The following is an 18,668-nucleotide window of genomic DNA, read 5'->3' on the forward strand; positions in this document are numbered from 1 at the left end:
TGTACGAACCTTTTAAAAAAATTAGAGAACCAAATTGAAAAAAAAATAATAAAGAGACCAAAATTAACCACACCAATAAATTAATTAAACCTAATATTTTAATGTTAATTATATGACATGTCAGTTACCTTCTATTGTCATCTTACTCAAATGTTTATATGTAATACCAAAAGACTTTCTTTTAAAGATTTATTATATTTAACGAAAATTATTTTTGAAATAAATTAAACTAAAAATAATAGAAATATTAAAATATATTAAATTCTGAAATATAAAATTAAATAATAACAAACTTATTAAACTAAAAAATATTAAAAAAAATTCATAATTTTTTAATTATCTAATTTTACGATTCATACTTTTCAATTATGTAATTTAGTAATTTTATAATATAATACTATCGTAATTTTAAAAATTTATTATTTTTTAATCTTATAATTTCATAATTTTATTATTTTTGTAATTTTACAATTTCATAATTATATAATTATATAATTTTATATTTTTATAAATTTATAAGGGCTTATAGAATATAAAAGTATTAACCAGAAAAATTAGATAATTAAAAAGTTATGAAACTAAAATTATAAAATTATATTTTTTATTTTATACTAAATAATTTTATTACTACCCAATAATCTTATTTTATATTTTATAACTTTAAATATTTTTTATCTTTTAATTTTATAAATTTAATTTATTTTAAAAATAATTTTCATTAAATACGTTCGACTCAGGAATGACATTCTTGTCATTAAATAGAGAAATTTAATTAAAATATTTTAAAAGTTTGAGGACTCAATAAATTTTAAAAAATGAATAGAAACTCAATTAAAAATTTTGAAATTTAATAAGAACTCAAAATATAATTAAATCTTAAAAAAATATAAGATAAATACAAATTTTGTTTGAATCATAGTACATATAAAATAATACAGTATGAAAATTAAATCACATTTAATACGTGCATGTGTTTATATATCTTTTTAAATATCTTCATTGTACAAAAAATTAAAATTTCTCTCTCTATGTTTTAGTTTTTTCTGCCTCTACCTTCTACTTATTTATTTTCGTAACAAAAATATTGCTTTTACCTTTTACCTATTTCTTTCATAACAAAAAAATATTGGGCGTAAATTTTGGTATGTATTTCACTGTCATTTAATTTGTATATTGCAGTTTTGGTTTTCTCTTCGTCTTTACTTATGAATATTTTTCTCATATTTTCAATGTGAACAATGAAATTTAGATAAAAAGGAAGCAAAAAATATCTAAAAAAAATAAATGCAATGAGATAAGTAAGAAGTACATGTAAATAAAAGTTAAAACTTATAAGTAAGATGAAGAAAACAAAATCAGTTGAATGAATGAATAAAAGAGTAAGATTGAAAGTGTTGACAAATTTATGAATAAATATTTTCATTAACAAATCAGTTAAGAAATCTATTATTAGAGGTAAAATAGAAGAATTAGATGTGTATACAAAAAATGCGTATTTTTTTTACATATAGGTATGGTATCGGCCTAAAAAAATCAGTTAAGAATTATGTATTATTAGAAGTAAAATAGGGAAAGTAAATATATAGATATCTTAATTTTCTTTCACAAAAGAAATTACTTAGAAAATTTTAAATACATATATATTTAAATGAATTGTTTATATTTTAAATTTATAAATAATTCGCATGAATGAAAAAAATTGTATAAATGATTTTACTTAAATATGGGTTCTTAAAGTAAGGTGAATAAGTAATATTACTTTTATAAATAATAAAAGGTCTTTGTATAAAAATTGGGCAACCTAATCAAATGCATAATGATAATGATAATATGTTAAATAAGATATATTATTTGTAAAAGCTCACGTCAAAAAGTGTTGCATATACTTTAAAGGGTTAATAAAGAAACTAATGAATTAAAAAAAGTTCATAGTTAATGAGATTTATCTTTATAGTTATTCAATATCTCGTTTTTTTATCTTGATTTTTACAAATATTTAACTTCAATTACTATTAAAAAAATATAATTTTTAATTTTACGTAATGAATAAAAAAATATTTATAAATAATATATATATATATATATATAATTAAAAATTTGAGTTAACCCAGCTTACACAAGTTGACTCAGCACAAGCCGGATTAAAAATGAGTGAATCCAACCAGACTCACTTTATGGTGAGTCATAAATTTTGCAACCCGGCTCAATCCACCACCGATTGGTGGATTAAGTGGGTTGATTCACCAATCCACATAAAAAAATTATTTATATATTTATTTTTAAGTATTCAAATATTTAAATAATTATTTAAGCAACTTATGAGATGATAATCACAATAAAATCAAGAACCAACGTCTTCATCATGCTCACCACCAATATATGATGAATTGTTTCTATGAAAGTGTCCTAGTCTAAGAAAACATGGCTAATATGACATATTTTCTATCATGATATTCAACAAAATATAAATAAAAAAATTACATATTTTTGTCATGCTAATTAGAAAAATTTATTTATAAGACGGTTGTTTGAATAATTTACTATAAAAATTATAGTTAAAGATTAAAATATCAAAGTATATAACTTGACAATCAAATTAATTAAATATTCAAACTATTCAAATATTATTAAATAACATCCGAGCATTTAAAAGTATGAAATTGTGAATTTATATAATTAGGAGTAGTAAATAATTATTAAAAAAAAATAAAAAAAAATGTTGGTGGATTAAGTGGGTCAACCCACCTTCAACTCGTTTAACGGGTGGGTTAAGTGAGTCATGTTAAATTTAAACCACTTTTGAAAAAACTGAATTTTTCTCAATCCTACCTGACTCAAATCCATAATGAATGAGACTAACTCACATATTAAAACTCATTTTGACATCTCTATGTGTTTATCATTTAGCATGTGAAGTTGGTGAAATCTTTCGATAAAAAATATTCATTTATACTAATATATACAAACATGATCGATTTTAATAACATTTTTCAAGGCACACGGTCTTCATACAATTAGGTAACTATTATTTTTAGGGAGATGATATACAAATACTTAATTTTTCATTCATCACCAATCAAATAACACTTTTATTTTAAATATAAAAAAAAGTTGGATGAATTAATTAGAAAAGTATAAATATTATTTTTTTATTAAGTGTTGGACAGGGTAGAGAAACAAAGAGATGTGCATGTGAAATTTTCTTCTTCGTTTTTATTATGAAAATTGTTTCTTTATTATATAATATTTATTTTAATGCAAGGTATTTTTTTTTTGTCAAATTCTTAAATTGTATTTAGTAATTGTTTGTGAATTTCGTGTTTTCATAGGCATACAAATAGGTGTAACTATCAATTATTTTTAAAGAAAGTCTCATAATAAATCAATTTAGAAAAATATGTTTTTACAACTTTAAGTGTATAAAAAAAAAAAAAAGAGTAATGAGCAACTAGTGATAAAGAAAGTCCCAACTTTATTTTTGAATTCCCTTTCAAGTGAGGGCAATTCACATTGTAGTAATAATGTTCTTGAAAATTATGCTTGTTACTTTCAATTGGGGGCATTTCTCTTCTAACTTAATTTGGGACCATTAGTTTTTAATTAATGTACTTTTTGCTTTTAAAATCGTAGAATTTTAGAACAGTTTTGAATTTGACGTTCATCCAAATTGATTAACATGGAGAAGAGGTGGAGACATGTAATTTTACTTTAAGTTTTTTTTTTCTTGTCTCAAAGTCTTAGGTAACGTCGAAGGATTATTGTTGTTAATTCTCATTTAGAATGTCCTTCTATAGTTGTTAATTCTATTTAATTTCATATTTTAATGTTTATTAAAATTAATGACGAGAATTATAAAACAAATTAGAAATTATGTTAAGTAAGTGGCATAATTTAATTCTCATTCTATGCATGCATTGTGAAAAAAAAAAAAAAAAAAAAAACTGAGGACAATGTAATCCTGTCCACAGGAGCACTCCCTCCTATAATAAAAGTAAAAAGTGTGAAATAATATATTTATTCGTTCATGTCTAAAAAGTCACAGTTATGATTAAAAAGAAGTACTTAAATGATAACATGTGGATGCTTAACTTTACTTTCTTTCAACCGGGGCAATTGACTTTAAAGCAATATTAACACGTGACTTTTCAACCATGAGCAATTCTCTAGCAATTAATGTGGCGTTGATTTCCCTTTCAATTTACTAGTACCATTTATGTTTTGAAATTTTATGATTTAAGAATGATTTTGAATTTCATTGTACAAGGAATACAAATGAAGCTTTAATTTTCCAGGGGTATTTTTGGTATACTACACATTATAATTATTTTGTGTTTTATTACAGGTGTAGATCCATTCTGTCCCGTTCCATTTAGAGATGTTAAAATGAGTTTTAACCCGTGAGTCAATATGGCTCATAAAAGATTTGAATGACATTAAGTTGAATTTTTTTTATCTTTTTAAAAGCGAATTGAACTGAATTCCGCTCATTTAACTTACATACAAAAATGGATTTTAGTAGTGTTATAAGGAGTCATGGTCCCCCAATTTTTTTTTAAATTTTCTCAAATATATGTAGTATATATATATATATATATGCTAGCTAATTAAGTTCTTCCGAGCTTTAAATTCAAAATTTGCATGTTACCTTTAGACTAAATTTCTTCGCTAGAGCTTACAAAAATATACTAAATTCCTTACCATTTATCTATCAACCCGTATTACATGATAATATAGATTTGTACCATTATCTTAACAATCTTTTGTTAATAAAATCAACTCTTATTGAACTTTTCCTTGGTGAACTGTGATTCCTTACTGTCACGGTCTCCAAATTGGTCTTCATAAAAGAGTTGGCCTGGCCATCAATGTCAAGATCGAGGTGATATGTGAGATAATGATCATGGTGCACACCAATGGTATTTTCCGACAACAATGTGCCAAAGACATCCTCCTTAATTTGATCCACGTGGGTGTATGATGTTCCTTTGATACCCAAAATTCCTGTCAGACCAACCTATCACACACATGCACACAAAATTTGTTAACATCAGAAAACATCAAACATCGACACATTGCATTTAATAAATATTGTATCTACTTTAAAGAGTTCATACATGTACTACTAATTGTATAAATACTTGTATATGTATGTATTATTTATATGAAGAGTTTCAGAAGATGAGAAATTTTCATAATATATGTATCATACGTAACCCCATTTTTATGGAACCACTTGGCTTGAACTCCCAATCTATGATATAATCATAGTTGCCCACAGTTGAGACAATTCTCACCATTAGGCTCACATCAAGCCTAACTTCCCTTATCTGCCAAAATTCAATTTATGAATACTTAATACATTTAATAGCAAAAGTTTAAAAATTTAATAAACATCAGGGTGTATTACCTCCTCATCATGTAGTTCTGATTCTGTGTGGCGCCACATGATATCCCCAGCATACTTCTCAAAGATACAAATTGCATTAGCTATTTTTACCGGTACACCATCTTCGTCTGCAAAATATGCATCCAAAAATGCAGCATTGGGTGGACAATCAGCCGATGGCTCAAGTGACACCATGGATTGGCCAAACCCGAATTCACCACTATCAAGAAAGGTTTTAAAGTACCAATTTGCAGTTGGATCCATATATGGCACAAAGAACTCTGATATATATCCTCTGTATAACACTCTGCGATACCTTTGTTGTTGAAGATCATAAATTGATGCTAGGGAAATTATTGGCCCAGCTCGAATATCATATCCCACATGAAACTTCCAATTTGTCCAACTGCTCGTACATTCAAAGCAAAAAAAAGTTCACTCATACATACTTCAAGATTTTCTCAATTTTTTCTTTAATAGATAATTTCTAGTTAATTTTCATTTTATAAATATTTATAAGTATATGAATGATCACTCTTATTATTAGTAGACTTAATTAAATTTTAAGTTTTCATTAATAATAATAACTTGAACAATCATTTAATTACTATAGATGATAATGTGAAACTTAACCAGGAAGGGTGACATTTTTCATTACAATGAACGAAGTATTATTTTATATTAATCATAAAGTTTTGCTTATCTTAATATCTAGAGACAAATAAATAAAATGACGAAACAAAACAATAATTATATGTCTTAATTAAAAAAACAATAATAAATCAATTAAAAAAGTATAACAATTTTGAATACTCAATAAAAATTTAATTAAAAATATCAAGATTTATCGGTCATTTAAATTTAGTTAAACCTCATTTTTAAAAGGAAAATTATATTTTAACCCATCTTTTTTGACCTATTTTTAACCCAGTACTTTAATCATCATTAGATCATCTATTTTGATTATTTTTAATAATGTAATGTGATGATCTAATGGTGATTGAAGTGGTGGGTTAAAAATGGGTTAAAGTATCATTGTCCTTTTTAAAAAGCTATAAACCTAAAAAAATTCATCTAGCATGCTGACAAATTTTATAAAGAATATTTTTAAAATATTATTTCTGATTTCTCTTCTTTGAAAATGAAAAGGTAAAAATTATTTTTTTTTTTCAAAAAAAGATATATATTTTTAAAAAAATACTACTAAAAAAACTTAAATTTCTTACAAATTTTCTCTCACAATTTAACTTTTAGAAAATACTTATAAATTTTGCTATGAATAATATTTTGCATGAAATTGTTACTAATTTTTCTTTTTACAAAATATTTTGCATCAAACACTTTTCACAAAAATAAATTGTAGAAAATACTTGTGAATTTTATAATTTTATAAGAAATAATTTTTCACAAAGGAATTATTTGTCAAATAAAACTCTTAAGAAAAATAATAAGAAAAAAGTCTCTTCTTGTAAAATTTTATAATAAATTTACAAGTAAAATCTCATAAAATATAAAAATTCTAATAGTATAATTTTATATACTGTGGAGCCATAAATCTAAATAGTATGATGTATTTAATTTTTATTTATTTCAATTATAAATTATTTTTAATAATTTCATTCATCATAAAAAATGTTTTCAAAAATAATAATAACCCATCTAAATATCATTTTATATTACTTTTAACACCAAGGATAATTTGGTCATTCTACATTTTCATCTATTAAATTTATTTTATTTTTTTAGTTACATTAATCAAATCTTTCGCAAACTTTCACAAAAATTACTCTCAAATTCACTCAACTATCACTTCCAAATCCATAAAAAAGAACAACATAAATATCACCTCAAAATCAACCCAAATCAATCATCTCCCTCTCCTTCAAATCATCACCCACATAAGAACACACCATAAGGGTGTGTTTAGATTAGATGATAGATTTGAGGGAGTGGAAATAAAAAGATTTAAGAAATAGAGGTGAAGATGATGTTATTTGGATTGAGGGAAAGATAGTGAGAAATGAAGGAAAATAAAAAGAAAGTGTATGAAAGTTTGTAAATAATGTGATTGAATTAATTGACATAATAAATATGAAAAAAAAATATTATAAATTAATTTAATTAAATAAAAAATTATAATTTTATTATTATTATTTAAAAATTATAAATTATAAATTATTTTTATTTTATTATTATTTCGTGTTTTATTAATATTTTAATCATTGTTTTTCCAATTTTCTTTCCAAATTTTTCATCTTTGACAATATGCACCTGGATCTAAACACAGGGTAAGGGAGTGTTCTTTTGTATGGATGGATTTGAGAAAGAGTGTGAAGATGGATTATTGTGTGTTTTTTTGAGTTGATTTAGAGGATAAAATGAGTGGATTTGAAGATAAGTTTTATGAAAGTTGATGACAGATTTGATTGATGTGATAGATAAAATAAATTATAAAAATATATAGAATTAGAAAATTATCAAAATACCCTTAATAAAAAAAGAGAATGATTTTGTAATTTGATGTTATAAAATAATTATAAATAATTAATACGAATTAAAATATATATATATATATATATATATATATATATATATATTACAATTATATGAATTTTTAAAATATAAAAGTTTATGTGAAACAGATTTTTACATATAATACTTTCAGTTAAACAAAATTCAGGTCTTGATAGAAGAACCCAAACTCAAATCGATTCAGTTTAATAAATATTGATATTCGATTAATATAAAAATACATATACGGAGCAAAGTAAATTAATAAAAACAAAATTACTAATTAAGTTTTAATATAATAATGATAACAAATACATTATTTTGAAATAATAATAATTTTATATAATTTTATTCTGAAATACCGACAAACATTTAATTCATGTTTTACCGTTAATTTAACATAAGAACTTAAATTCATTTTATTTAATAAATATTAAGATTCAATTAATAAAAAAATATGAAAAACAAAACAAAGAACCAAATTACTAATTAAATTTTAATATAATAATTATAACAAATACATTATTTTGAAATAATAATAATCTTAGATAACATTATTCAACGAAACGCATTTAATTCACGTTTTAACCAACTCAAAATTCTTACAATATATAATTAAACATATCATATCATTACATTAATATTATTTTTGAATTTATACTTTTCGTAAAATTAATGTATCGCAAATATTAGTTACAGAAAGAACAAACCGATGATAAAGTTTTAAGACAATTCAAAACTATAAGTTACCATCTTATTCTAGTTATATCAATAATGTTTAAATAATTTAAAAATTAAATAAAAATTATTCATACATCTTAAAAAATTTACCAAAAAATAACTTAAACAAAGTGTTCAAAAATTGGTAAGTATTAAATGAAAGAGTGATAGGAGATAGTATGTATGTTTTCTTTATTAGCTGAATTGTGGAAAAGGAAGAAAAAAGATACGTATTCGAGAATACACGAATGTTTAAAATTTAGATGAGTTGTTTGAGTGGAATGAAACGGTGCACTTAGGTGTTTGGATTGCACTTCAAAAAATTAAGTTTGCTCGAATGAAACTCTAGAACTTTATAATTTTGACTTTAACTTAATTCTTTATTTAGTTTATTAATTTGTTAGTTCGGTTTATTTTGATTTTATTTTTAATCTAATTCATTAATTATTTAAAAATGTTTAATTTGGTCATTATCGTTAAGTTGATGTTAATACCATGTCTATACATGGTACATGTCATTTTGTGAAACTTTTATTTTTGTTTAATTTTTTAATTTAAAAAAAAAATTAAACTACCACGTGTGACGTGTCACGTCATGTGTCATGTATCAATTTAAGATTTTTTTTAAAATTTTTTAAACTTTTTTAATTAAAAAAAGCGGTCACGTGCATGTCATGATTGTGTCACATGTCAAGCTAACATAGTGACTTATTTCTTTAGTCTCTCTATTTGAAATTTTGATTCAATTTAATCTCTCTACTTATTTTTAATTCAATTTAGTTCTCTATTTTTTTTAAATGATTCAATTTTGTCCTTTCTAATATGAGACCAAATTAATAATTAAGCTTAATTACAACTTATATATTAATGTTAAAATAATTTTTTATCATTTATACGTGGCAATTTCTTTTTCTATAAACAATAATTTAAAAATAATCTCAAATTGACACGTGACACAACCATCACATAACACGTGACAATTTATTTATTTTTTAATTAAAAAAAGTTTAAAAATATTTAAAAAATTTAAAAATTATACAAAATGACACGTGATATATACAGATATAGTGTTAACATCAACTCAACGATGAAAATGACCAAATTAAACCTTTTTAAAAAATTAAGAAACCAGATTGAATTAAAAAATAATAAAAAAATTAAAATAAACCAAATCAACGAATTAGGAATCAAATGAGTAATTAATGCTATGTTCGTTTGAGATAATTTACTATTTCAAAGAAAATGATAAGATGGAATAGGAGGTAAGAAACACGTTTGTTTGGCTTGATTCGAGAGTGAGTAGAGTATTTGCGGGATGTTATACTTTTACAAGCTGGCCTATTATGAGCATATTTAAGAGGATTATATGAGAAAAGACAATTAACTCCATGTACTTGCTTTTCACATGCATGTAAATAAATAGATAATTGGATCCGATCAATCAAGTGTGGAACCAATCCATTCAACAAGGGATCCAATCCCTATAATGTTGGAACTGATCCAATAGAGAAGAGATCTGATCCTATGTATTGTTCGAAATGGAGGGATCCGATCCTATTATTTGTAGATTTGATCCCTAATGCACTGGATCCAATCTTCATACACTAGAATTGATTTGTTTCGTGGCTAAACGTGGTTGTTTTTTCTTGTTTGCAGGTTTTTTTTACCATTGTATTGGTAAAAAGATTATCGAAATAAATATAACACCTAAAATTATCAATTTATACACTTATTATATAAAGGGTAAAATAGTAATTTATCTATTACTTCCATTAAAATATTTTTTTAATATATCACATCAATCAAATTACTCACAAATTTTCACAAACTTTACTTTCAAATATACTCACAATCACCTTTAAATCTTTAAAAAAAAATAACACACAATTCACTTTCAAATCCACTCAAATCCATATACTCCCTATCTATCAAATTTATCCACAAAAGTGAACACAGCTTAAATCTTTTATTGTAAAAGTGATCCATCTTTAGAACTTAGTCAAAAAGAACAAAAATCTGTCGAATATTGTAACTTATATAAAAGTAAAGTTGAGTTTTAGCTTCCTGAATAAAAACGAAATACACATTTAGGGTGTGTTCCTTTTTATAGATGGATATGGGGGAGAGTGTGAAGATGGATATTTGTGTTTTTTTGAGTGGATTTAGAGGATAAAGTGAGTGGATTTGGAGATAAATTTTATGAAAGTTAGTGAAAGATTTGATTGATGTGATAAATAAAATAAATTGTAAAAATATATAGAATTAGAAAGTTACCAAAATACCCTTGATGGAAAAAAAGAATGATTTTATAGTTTGATGTTATAAAAATAAGGTTAAAATACCTTTTTGGTCCCAATTTTCGTCAAGTTTTTTCAAATAACTCCTAATTTTGGTTTTATGGTCAAATAAGTCCCAATTTTCGTCAATTTTGTTCAATTGGGTCCTTTTTTGCTAACACCGTTTAAATCATTAACGGTCATGAATAGTGACTGCCACGTGTCACTTCGTGGTTTTTCTGAATTTTTTTTATTTTTATTTTTATTTTTTTAATTTTTTTTTTAATTATGCTAATTTTTTTTAAATGTACATGTGTCAACCTAGGAGTGTGCCACGTGTCACTTCGTGGTTTTTTTGAATTTTTTTTGAATTTTTTTAAAAAAATTTTAAATTTTTTTTAAATTTTTTTTAAATGTCCACGTGTCAACCCAGTAGCGTGTCACGTGTCAAAGTCAATATTCTAAATTCAATTTGGTCCCTATATTTGTTATTTTTGTTCAATTAGGTCTCAATTTTTGTTAACATTAACCAATTTGGTCCCTCTCCAAAAAATTAAAACCAAATTTAATTTTTATATTAAAATTCATATTTTTTATTAAATATCTTTATATAATATATTAAAATTCACATCATTATAACTTTGATATAAAAATTAAATTTGGTCACATCTTCTATAGGGACCAAATTGGTTAATCTTAACAAAAATTAGGACCTAATTGAACAAAAATAACAAATATAGGGACCAAATTGAATATAGAATATTGATTTTGACACGTGGCACACTACTAGATTGGCACGTGGACATTTAAAAAATAATTCAAAAAAATTCAAAAAACCACAAACTGACACGTGACACACTCTTGGGTTGACATGTGTACATTTAAAAAAAATTAAAAAAATTTAAAAAAAAAATTAAAAATTTAAAATAAATAAAAATTCAAAAAACCATGAAATGACACGTGGCAGTCACTGTTCATGGCCGTTAATGATTTAAACGATGTTAGCAAAAAAGGACCCAATTGAACATAATTAACAAAAATTGGGACCTATTTGAACACAAAACCAAAATTAGGACTTATTTGAAAAAACTTGACGAAAATTGGGATCAAAAAGGTATTTTAACCTAAAAATAATTATAATTAATTAATACGAATTAAAAAAATATTAAAATTATATGAAACTTTTTTTTAAAAAAAAATTATGAATGTAAAAGAAATTTATAGAATTAAATTTTTAAATAAAGTTACACAATTAATTTTTAAACAAAATTAAAACAAATTAAAAAAAAGTTAAAAAAAAAACACATACGCGCCGGTGTCGACACCGGTGTTAAGGTCTTCTAGGCACCGGTTAACCGGTGCCCTCTCACTCACACACACCACTGCTGCAATCACTCACCACCTTATTTCACACACTTTTACACACCATCTTAGTAATATATATGAAGAGGGTAAAAAAGTAAATGTTTGAATATCATCCCAGATTTCTGCAAAGTTGAGGGGATGAATTTTAGAATAAACCCGCAAATCAGCCATCGCTTTTCTACTTAAATCGTTAAATGAGAACACAAAATATTTTTAAATCCATCTTCTCTGATACACGTAAACAGTAGAAACCTTTCGAACGAACATAGTTAGTGTTGGGAAGTACAGTTAGGCCATTGCAAAGGCTTGGGTGAACTTGCTTTAAGGACTGGGTTGCTCTCGAAGAAATTCGTTGGCCTTAGTTCAAACCCTCCACTCAGTGTTGGCATAACTGGAAAATCTTCTTGGGAAGGAACATGATGAAATCCCATCACGTACCACAACACTATATCCTTCTCCTCAATCTCCCTATCCCTGCTCATTCAATTCACAGAGTCAAACACGTGCCATTTTCATTCAAAAAAACCTAACTTTTAGGGAAGAAATTGAAGTGTGGTAAGCAACGTAACGTAACACACCTGGTACTCCAAACAGCAATAGTATCATCACCTCTGCTACGGTCCACATATGACCCTGCTGCCCATTTCTCAGATTTGTTGTACGGTGTGACCCAGACATTGTAATTCGTGAAGGCACCTCTAATTTGAGGATAATCATCGTCAAGCAAAAGTGGGTGCGCCGCAGGGCCCGGAAGCAAACGGTACCCAATTTTATTTCCTTGCTTTGTCTTTCTATTAGGATTCACCACTAGTAGCTCTGATGGCTTTAAACCCAGGTTGATTCTCGCATCAGCTTCTGTTTTTGCCGTTTCACTTACAACTGTCCAACGACTCTTCCTTCCTATGTTTTCATCTTTCACTTTCACTGTCTCTAACTTAGACTTCACAAAAGAGTTCACTTCGCCATCAATGTCGAGGTCAAGATAATAGGTGAAGAAGTGATCATGGTAGATACCAATGGTATTATCTGCTAACAGTGTGCCGTATATGTCCTCTTTTATTTCATCTGTGTGCGTGTAAGTCCCTGCCTTAAGCCCTAATATCCCAGTAAGTCCAACCTATGTGTTCAATCACAAGTTCAATGTAAAATGTAAATCATGATTTGTTAAATAAAAAGACAGTTTTTTTCTTCGAAATAGACAGTCAAGAATTAGCTGCTGCGTAAATGTCGCATTCATTGACAACAAGAGAATCAGAAATGAATACTTCAAATCTCAGACATGACATATAAAACATTTAAAACAAGAGTGCATTGAATCATACCCCAATTTTGATGCTTCCACTTGGCTTAAATTCCCAATCTATAACATAGTCGTAGTTGCCGACAGTTGAAACTATTCTCACCACTAGGCTTACATCTGATCTGACCTCAGTTATCTACAAAAAAGAACACAGATGAATATTTATGAACTGAAAAACAAAATGAAGTAAGGGAAAAAATAAAGAAAATGTACCACTTCATTTGGGATTGAAATTTCTGTGTGACGCCACATGATATCACCAGCATACTTTTCAAATATGCAGAAGGCATTAGGTATCTTTACAGGAGAACCATCTGAAGCAGCATAGTATGCATCTATGAATGCAGCATTGGGAGGGCAATCAGTGAAAGGTTGTAGTGAAGACATTGATTGTCCAAAACCATATTCACCACAGTCAAAGTATGTCGTGTAATACCATTCCTCAGTTGGGTCTTGGTATGGCACAAACAACTCTGATATGAATCCTCTGTATAGTACCCGACGACGTTTTTGCTTCTCAAGATCATAAATTGAAGCCAGAGAAATGATTGGACCAGCCTGAATGTCAAATCCTACGTGAAAATCCCAATTGGCCCAACTGATTTCACAAAATGGTTAATATCATCTTCAATGTTACAGGAATATGATACTTTCATAAACTTTTTTTTTAATAAAGTGTGACAATATTTTTTGACCTACATCAATTTTTTTTCTTTTTTAAATCACATCAATTTTTTTTTTCATCCGTTATAATGCCGTCCAATATGTATCATTGTAAAAAAATTGTGGACAAAACTTTGTTAAAAAATAATTGGTTAAAATACCTTTTTGTCCCAATTTTCGTCAAGTTTTTTCAAATAAGTCCTAATTTTGGTTCTGTGTTCAAATAGATCCCAATTTTCGTCAATTATGTTCAATTGGGTCCTTTTTTGTTAACACCGTTTAAATCATTAACGACCATGAACAGTGACTGCCACGTGTCATTTCGTAGTTTTTTTGAATTTTTTTATTTTTATTTTAAATTTTAATATAAAAATATTTTTAAATTTTTTTTAAATGTACACGTGTCAACCTATGAGTGTGCCACATGTCACTTTGTGGTTTTTTTGAATTTTTTATTTTATTTTTTTGAATTTTTTTTGAATTTTTTTGAATTATTTTTTAAATGTCCACGTGTCAATCTAGTAGTGTGCCACGTGTCAAAGTTAATATTCTATATTCAATTTGGTCCCTATATTTGTTATTTTTGTTCAATTAGGTCCTAATTTTTGTTAAGATTAACCAATTTGGTCCCTATAGAAGATGTGACCAAATTTAATTTTTATATCAAAGTTATAATGATGTGAATTTTAATATATTAAATAAAGATATTTAATAAAAATATGAATTTTAATATAAAAATTAAATTTGGTTTTAATTTGGAGAGGGACCAAATTGGTTAATGTTAACAAAAATTGGGACCTAATTGAACAAAAATAACAAATATAGGGACCAAATTGAATTTAGAACATTGACTTTGACACGTGGCACGCTACTGGGTTGACACGTGGACATTTAAAAAAAATTTTAAAAAAATTTTAAAAAAAATTTAAAAAAATTCAAAAAAAAATCAAAAAAATCACGAAGTAACATGTGGCACACTCCTAAGTTGACACGTGTACATTTAAAAAAAAAATAACAAAATTTAAAAAAAAAAATTCAAAAAATTTAAAAAATAAAAATAAAAAAAATTCAAAAAAATCACGAAGTGACACGTGTTAGTCACTGTTCATGGCCGTTAATGATTTAAACGCTGTTAGTAAAAAAGGACCCAATTGAATAAAATTGACGAAAATTGGGACCTATTTGAACACAAAACCAAAATTAGGACTTGTTTAAAAAAACTTGACAAAAATTGGGACCAAAAAAGTATTTTAACCAAAATAATTCTTATCGGATATATTGGTTTTACCGCTTACCAATGGCCAATACTTAAAAGAACACGGGAAAGAAAACGACAGCGCTCCTGACGAATCAGCCAGATTGCGTCCAATTGAAGTGGTCAAATTTTTCGTGTAAGAAATAATCTTGTCACCATTATTCTAATAATATGTCTACAGTTCCCTATATAATAAATTAATAATGTAAAATGTTATTATATCTTTTTTGTTTCGGACGTAGGGACCAAGCGCCTACTAAGAGCCATTTCAATTTCACTCATTTCCTCTTTAAGTCTCTTCTCTTTGCAATCTGCAATAGCTTCACCAAGAAATCTTCTTCCTTGCTCGATCGGTTGAACAGACGATCGTGGTACCTGTCTAAAAGGCTTTGATGCTTAAGTCAGTTGATGAACCGATCGGTGTATAGGTATAACAGCGGTAATAAATGCGAATTAAAGATCCTCACCAACCTACCTTTGGGCCCTATTTATAGTTTCCGGTGTGGGCCTGTGATTAGGGTTCCTTAATCACGGCCCAATGATCCTCTAATCAAAATTACTGACTTGTTTAATGTTAATTAATCCAGCTGACTGGCCTTGTTTGGCCGATCGACCGATGGTCGCTTGACTAGGCTGGTTATCTTCTGATTTTAACAACCTTAAGTGAATAATTAATCTATACGGTCGATCGACCGATAGTCATACGTAAGGCGCTACACGAATCATCTGTAAGACTGATCGACCCATGGATCTCCATGGGTTGATGCGTGATCGGCCTGAGGACCGATCAACCGATTGTCCTTTACAAGTTAACGCGTGGTTCGTCTGTGGGATCGATCGATCGACCGATGGTTCTTTGTGAGGTAACGAGAGGTTTGTTTGTGGGATCGATCGGCCGATGGTCCTTTACGAGTTAACGCGTGGTTCGTCTCTGGGACCGGTCGACCGATGGTCCCTTAAAGACTATCGTGTGATTCATACGTAGGGTCGATCGACCGATGGTCCCTTGTGGGAAAACATGCAATTCATCTGTGGGACCGATCAACTGATGGTCCCTTTTGGGATAACATGTGATATGTTTGTGGGGCCGATCGACTGATGGTGCTATATAGTTCATCTGTGGGACCGATCGACCGATGATCCTGTTTTATACGCAAGCCAGCCTTGTTCAATGGACCAGAGGACTGCGCGTTGCCGATGGCCCATTTTTCAAATAAGTCCATGTATCATTATTTTTTATATCAGTCTATCAATTATTTATATGAAAATTCACTAAAAAAATATAAATTATAGGAGCTTTGATATCCCTCCATCAATTATTTATAATTATATGAAAATTTATTAGAAAAAAATACAAATTATAAGTAATTACACCAAGTTTATGATAAAATTTATGCTTCACCAAACATAAACAAATTATATTTTTTATAAAAAAAATTAAATAAATATACAAAATCACTTATATTATTTTTTATAAATAAAAATTAAATTAACTAATTTATCGATATAATAATTTTCTTCACGAAACTTTATAGTGCACATGAAATTAAATTAAACTAATACCGGCGTGAAAAACACCAAAAAAAATCAAGGAATAATTCTTTTAGACACAGGAGATGATGTCGGTATTAGTTTATGATTGAATCACACCGCTAATGGATCTCATCCACAAAAATAACGCATATTTTCTTCCTACCCACTTTTTTCAAAATGATGTGAAATCACTAAATATACTAATTATTGGTTAAAAAATAGTTGTTTCATAACGCCCTAAAAGCATAATTTTCTTTTTTCAAAATGCACTTTGAGTTGAATCACGAAGAAGGAAGAAATGCTTAAAGAAAGGAAGAAAATAAAATCTAAAATAATCAAATGGTGTCAAATAATTTTTTTTTCAAAGAATTAATGGTACCTGACGGAATGGCCTTCAATGGTGAATCCAGGTCCACCGTGTTGCGTGACTGCAATTCCCTTAAGCTTTGGACCAAACGGTGGTTTCAGCTTTGAAGCTCTGTACTCAGTACCCTCTGCGTTGGGCACTGGAATCACGTATCTATCATTGTATCCAACAATTTTCATGTCATCCAGATCAACCACTGCAGCCACCCCTTCCAGAGGCCTGGCGTACAAATTTGCAGTGCCATTCGTGTAGTAACACTTAACCTTCACGTTCCGTTTGGTCTTTGCTTCTCCGAACCATCCAATAGTGAATGAAGCACACAGAACCTGAGACGCGTTCAAACCCCTCTTCCTCAAAGACTCCTTAAACGGTTCGTAGCTGAATGGAAGCTGTGACGCCACGGTTTGCTCGCCGAAGGTCAGCATAGGGTACCCGTTTCCTTCGTACACGTCCTTTGAGATGATGGAACGTGTGGACAAGTCCACTGTGATCTGGTGCGAGTGTTTTTCGAACCGAACTACGACGAATGCTCGACGAGGTGGAGGAGAAGATGGTTTGGTTTTGGGGTTTGAGGATATCCATGAGAGGATTTGAGACTTGTTGGGTTCGTCCAAACCCACGTAGTTGAAGGTGAGGTTGTGGTTGGTGGTTTTTGAGGCTGGGTATGCGTTTTGGACTATGGTTTGGACAAGGTTGAGCTCAGAAAAGGTTAGAGGGTCAAGTGGGTGAGGATGGTCGCATTCTACACAGCTCCAAAAGAGCATTACACTGAGCAGTGTAACTTTTGTTGTTGCATCCATGGCTTTCCTCGTCAATATCAACATCCCCTTTTTATTCTTACTAATTTTTTATACAAATGGTACAAAACATTGGTTTATATGTAGCCCTTCCAGTGATCTTTCTTTTTCTTTTCTTTATATTATCTTAACAATAATAAAATAATTAGTACATACTTTTCAAAAATATGGTGCCAATATAATTGGTACTTCCAACTCAAAAATTATTTAATACTTTCGAAACTACTTGGAACCTACCTAGGTCTCTATTTTTATACAACCAGTCACTCTACTTTATTTTTTAAACTTTCCATTTTCGTCTTCTTTTCCAAACTTTTCTTCATACTTTTTTTTTAATTATTCTTACCCAAAAACATGACGAATATAAGAATAATGTAAAAATCAATAATATTTTTCAGTTCGCTAACAGATTTATATTATTATTTTTAATGCTATGATATGTTGTGAGCCTGCAAACATTTTATTCATATTTAATTTTGATTCTGATTATCAAAG

The 18,668-nt window shown here is 27.8% G+C and overlaps 2 protein-coding genes across 2 annotated transcripts; both read right to left on the reverse strand.

Annotated features, from left to right (window-relative positions):
* Positions 1 to 4,744: 4,744 nt before the first annotated feature.
* On the reverse strand, positions 4,745 to 6,262 carry LOC114191414 (amine oxidase [copper-containing] alpha 2, peroxisomal-like). The gene is made up of 4 exons (XM_028080586.1): positions 6,258 to 6,262; positions 5,408 to 5,792; positions 5,215 to 5,327; positions 4,745 to 5,015 (listed from the first exon to the last, which is right to left on the reverse strand). The coding sequence occupies exons 1-4, from the start codon at positions 6,260 to 6,262 to the stop codon at positions 4,745 to 4,747; spliced, it is 774 nt and encodes a 257-aa protein (XP_027936387.1).
* A 6,047-nt stretch (positions 6,263 to 12,309) lies between these two features.
* LOC114192035 (amine oxidase [copper-containing] alpha 2, peroxisomal-like) lies at positions 12,310 to 18,230 on the reverse strand. The gene is made up of 5 exons (XM_028081584.2): positions 17,389 to 18,230; positions 13,772 to 14,156; positions 13,581 to 13,694; positions 12,837 to 13,375; positions 12,310 to 12,732 (listed from the first exon to the last, which is right to left on the reverse strand). Exons 1-5 carry the CDS (start codon positions 18,198 to 18,200, stop codon positions 12,528 to 12,530), a joined length of 2,055 nt encoding a protein of 684 aa, XP_027937385.1. The 5' UTR covers positions 18,201 to 18,230; the 3' UTR covers positions 12,310 to 12,527.
* Positions 18,231 to 18,668: the final 438 nt, after the last annotated feature.

This window comes from Vigna unguiculata, chromosome 7, assembly GCF_037176805.1.
Source record: "Vigna unguiculata cultivar grain cowpea cultivar isolate G323 ecotype 2 chromosome 7, ASM3717680v1, whole genome shotgun sequence".
NCBI lineage: Eukaryota > Viridiplantae > Streptophyta > Magnoliopsida > Fabales > Fabaceae > Vigna > Vigna unguiculata.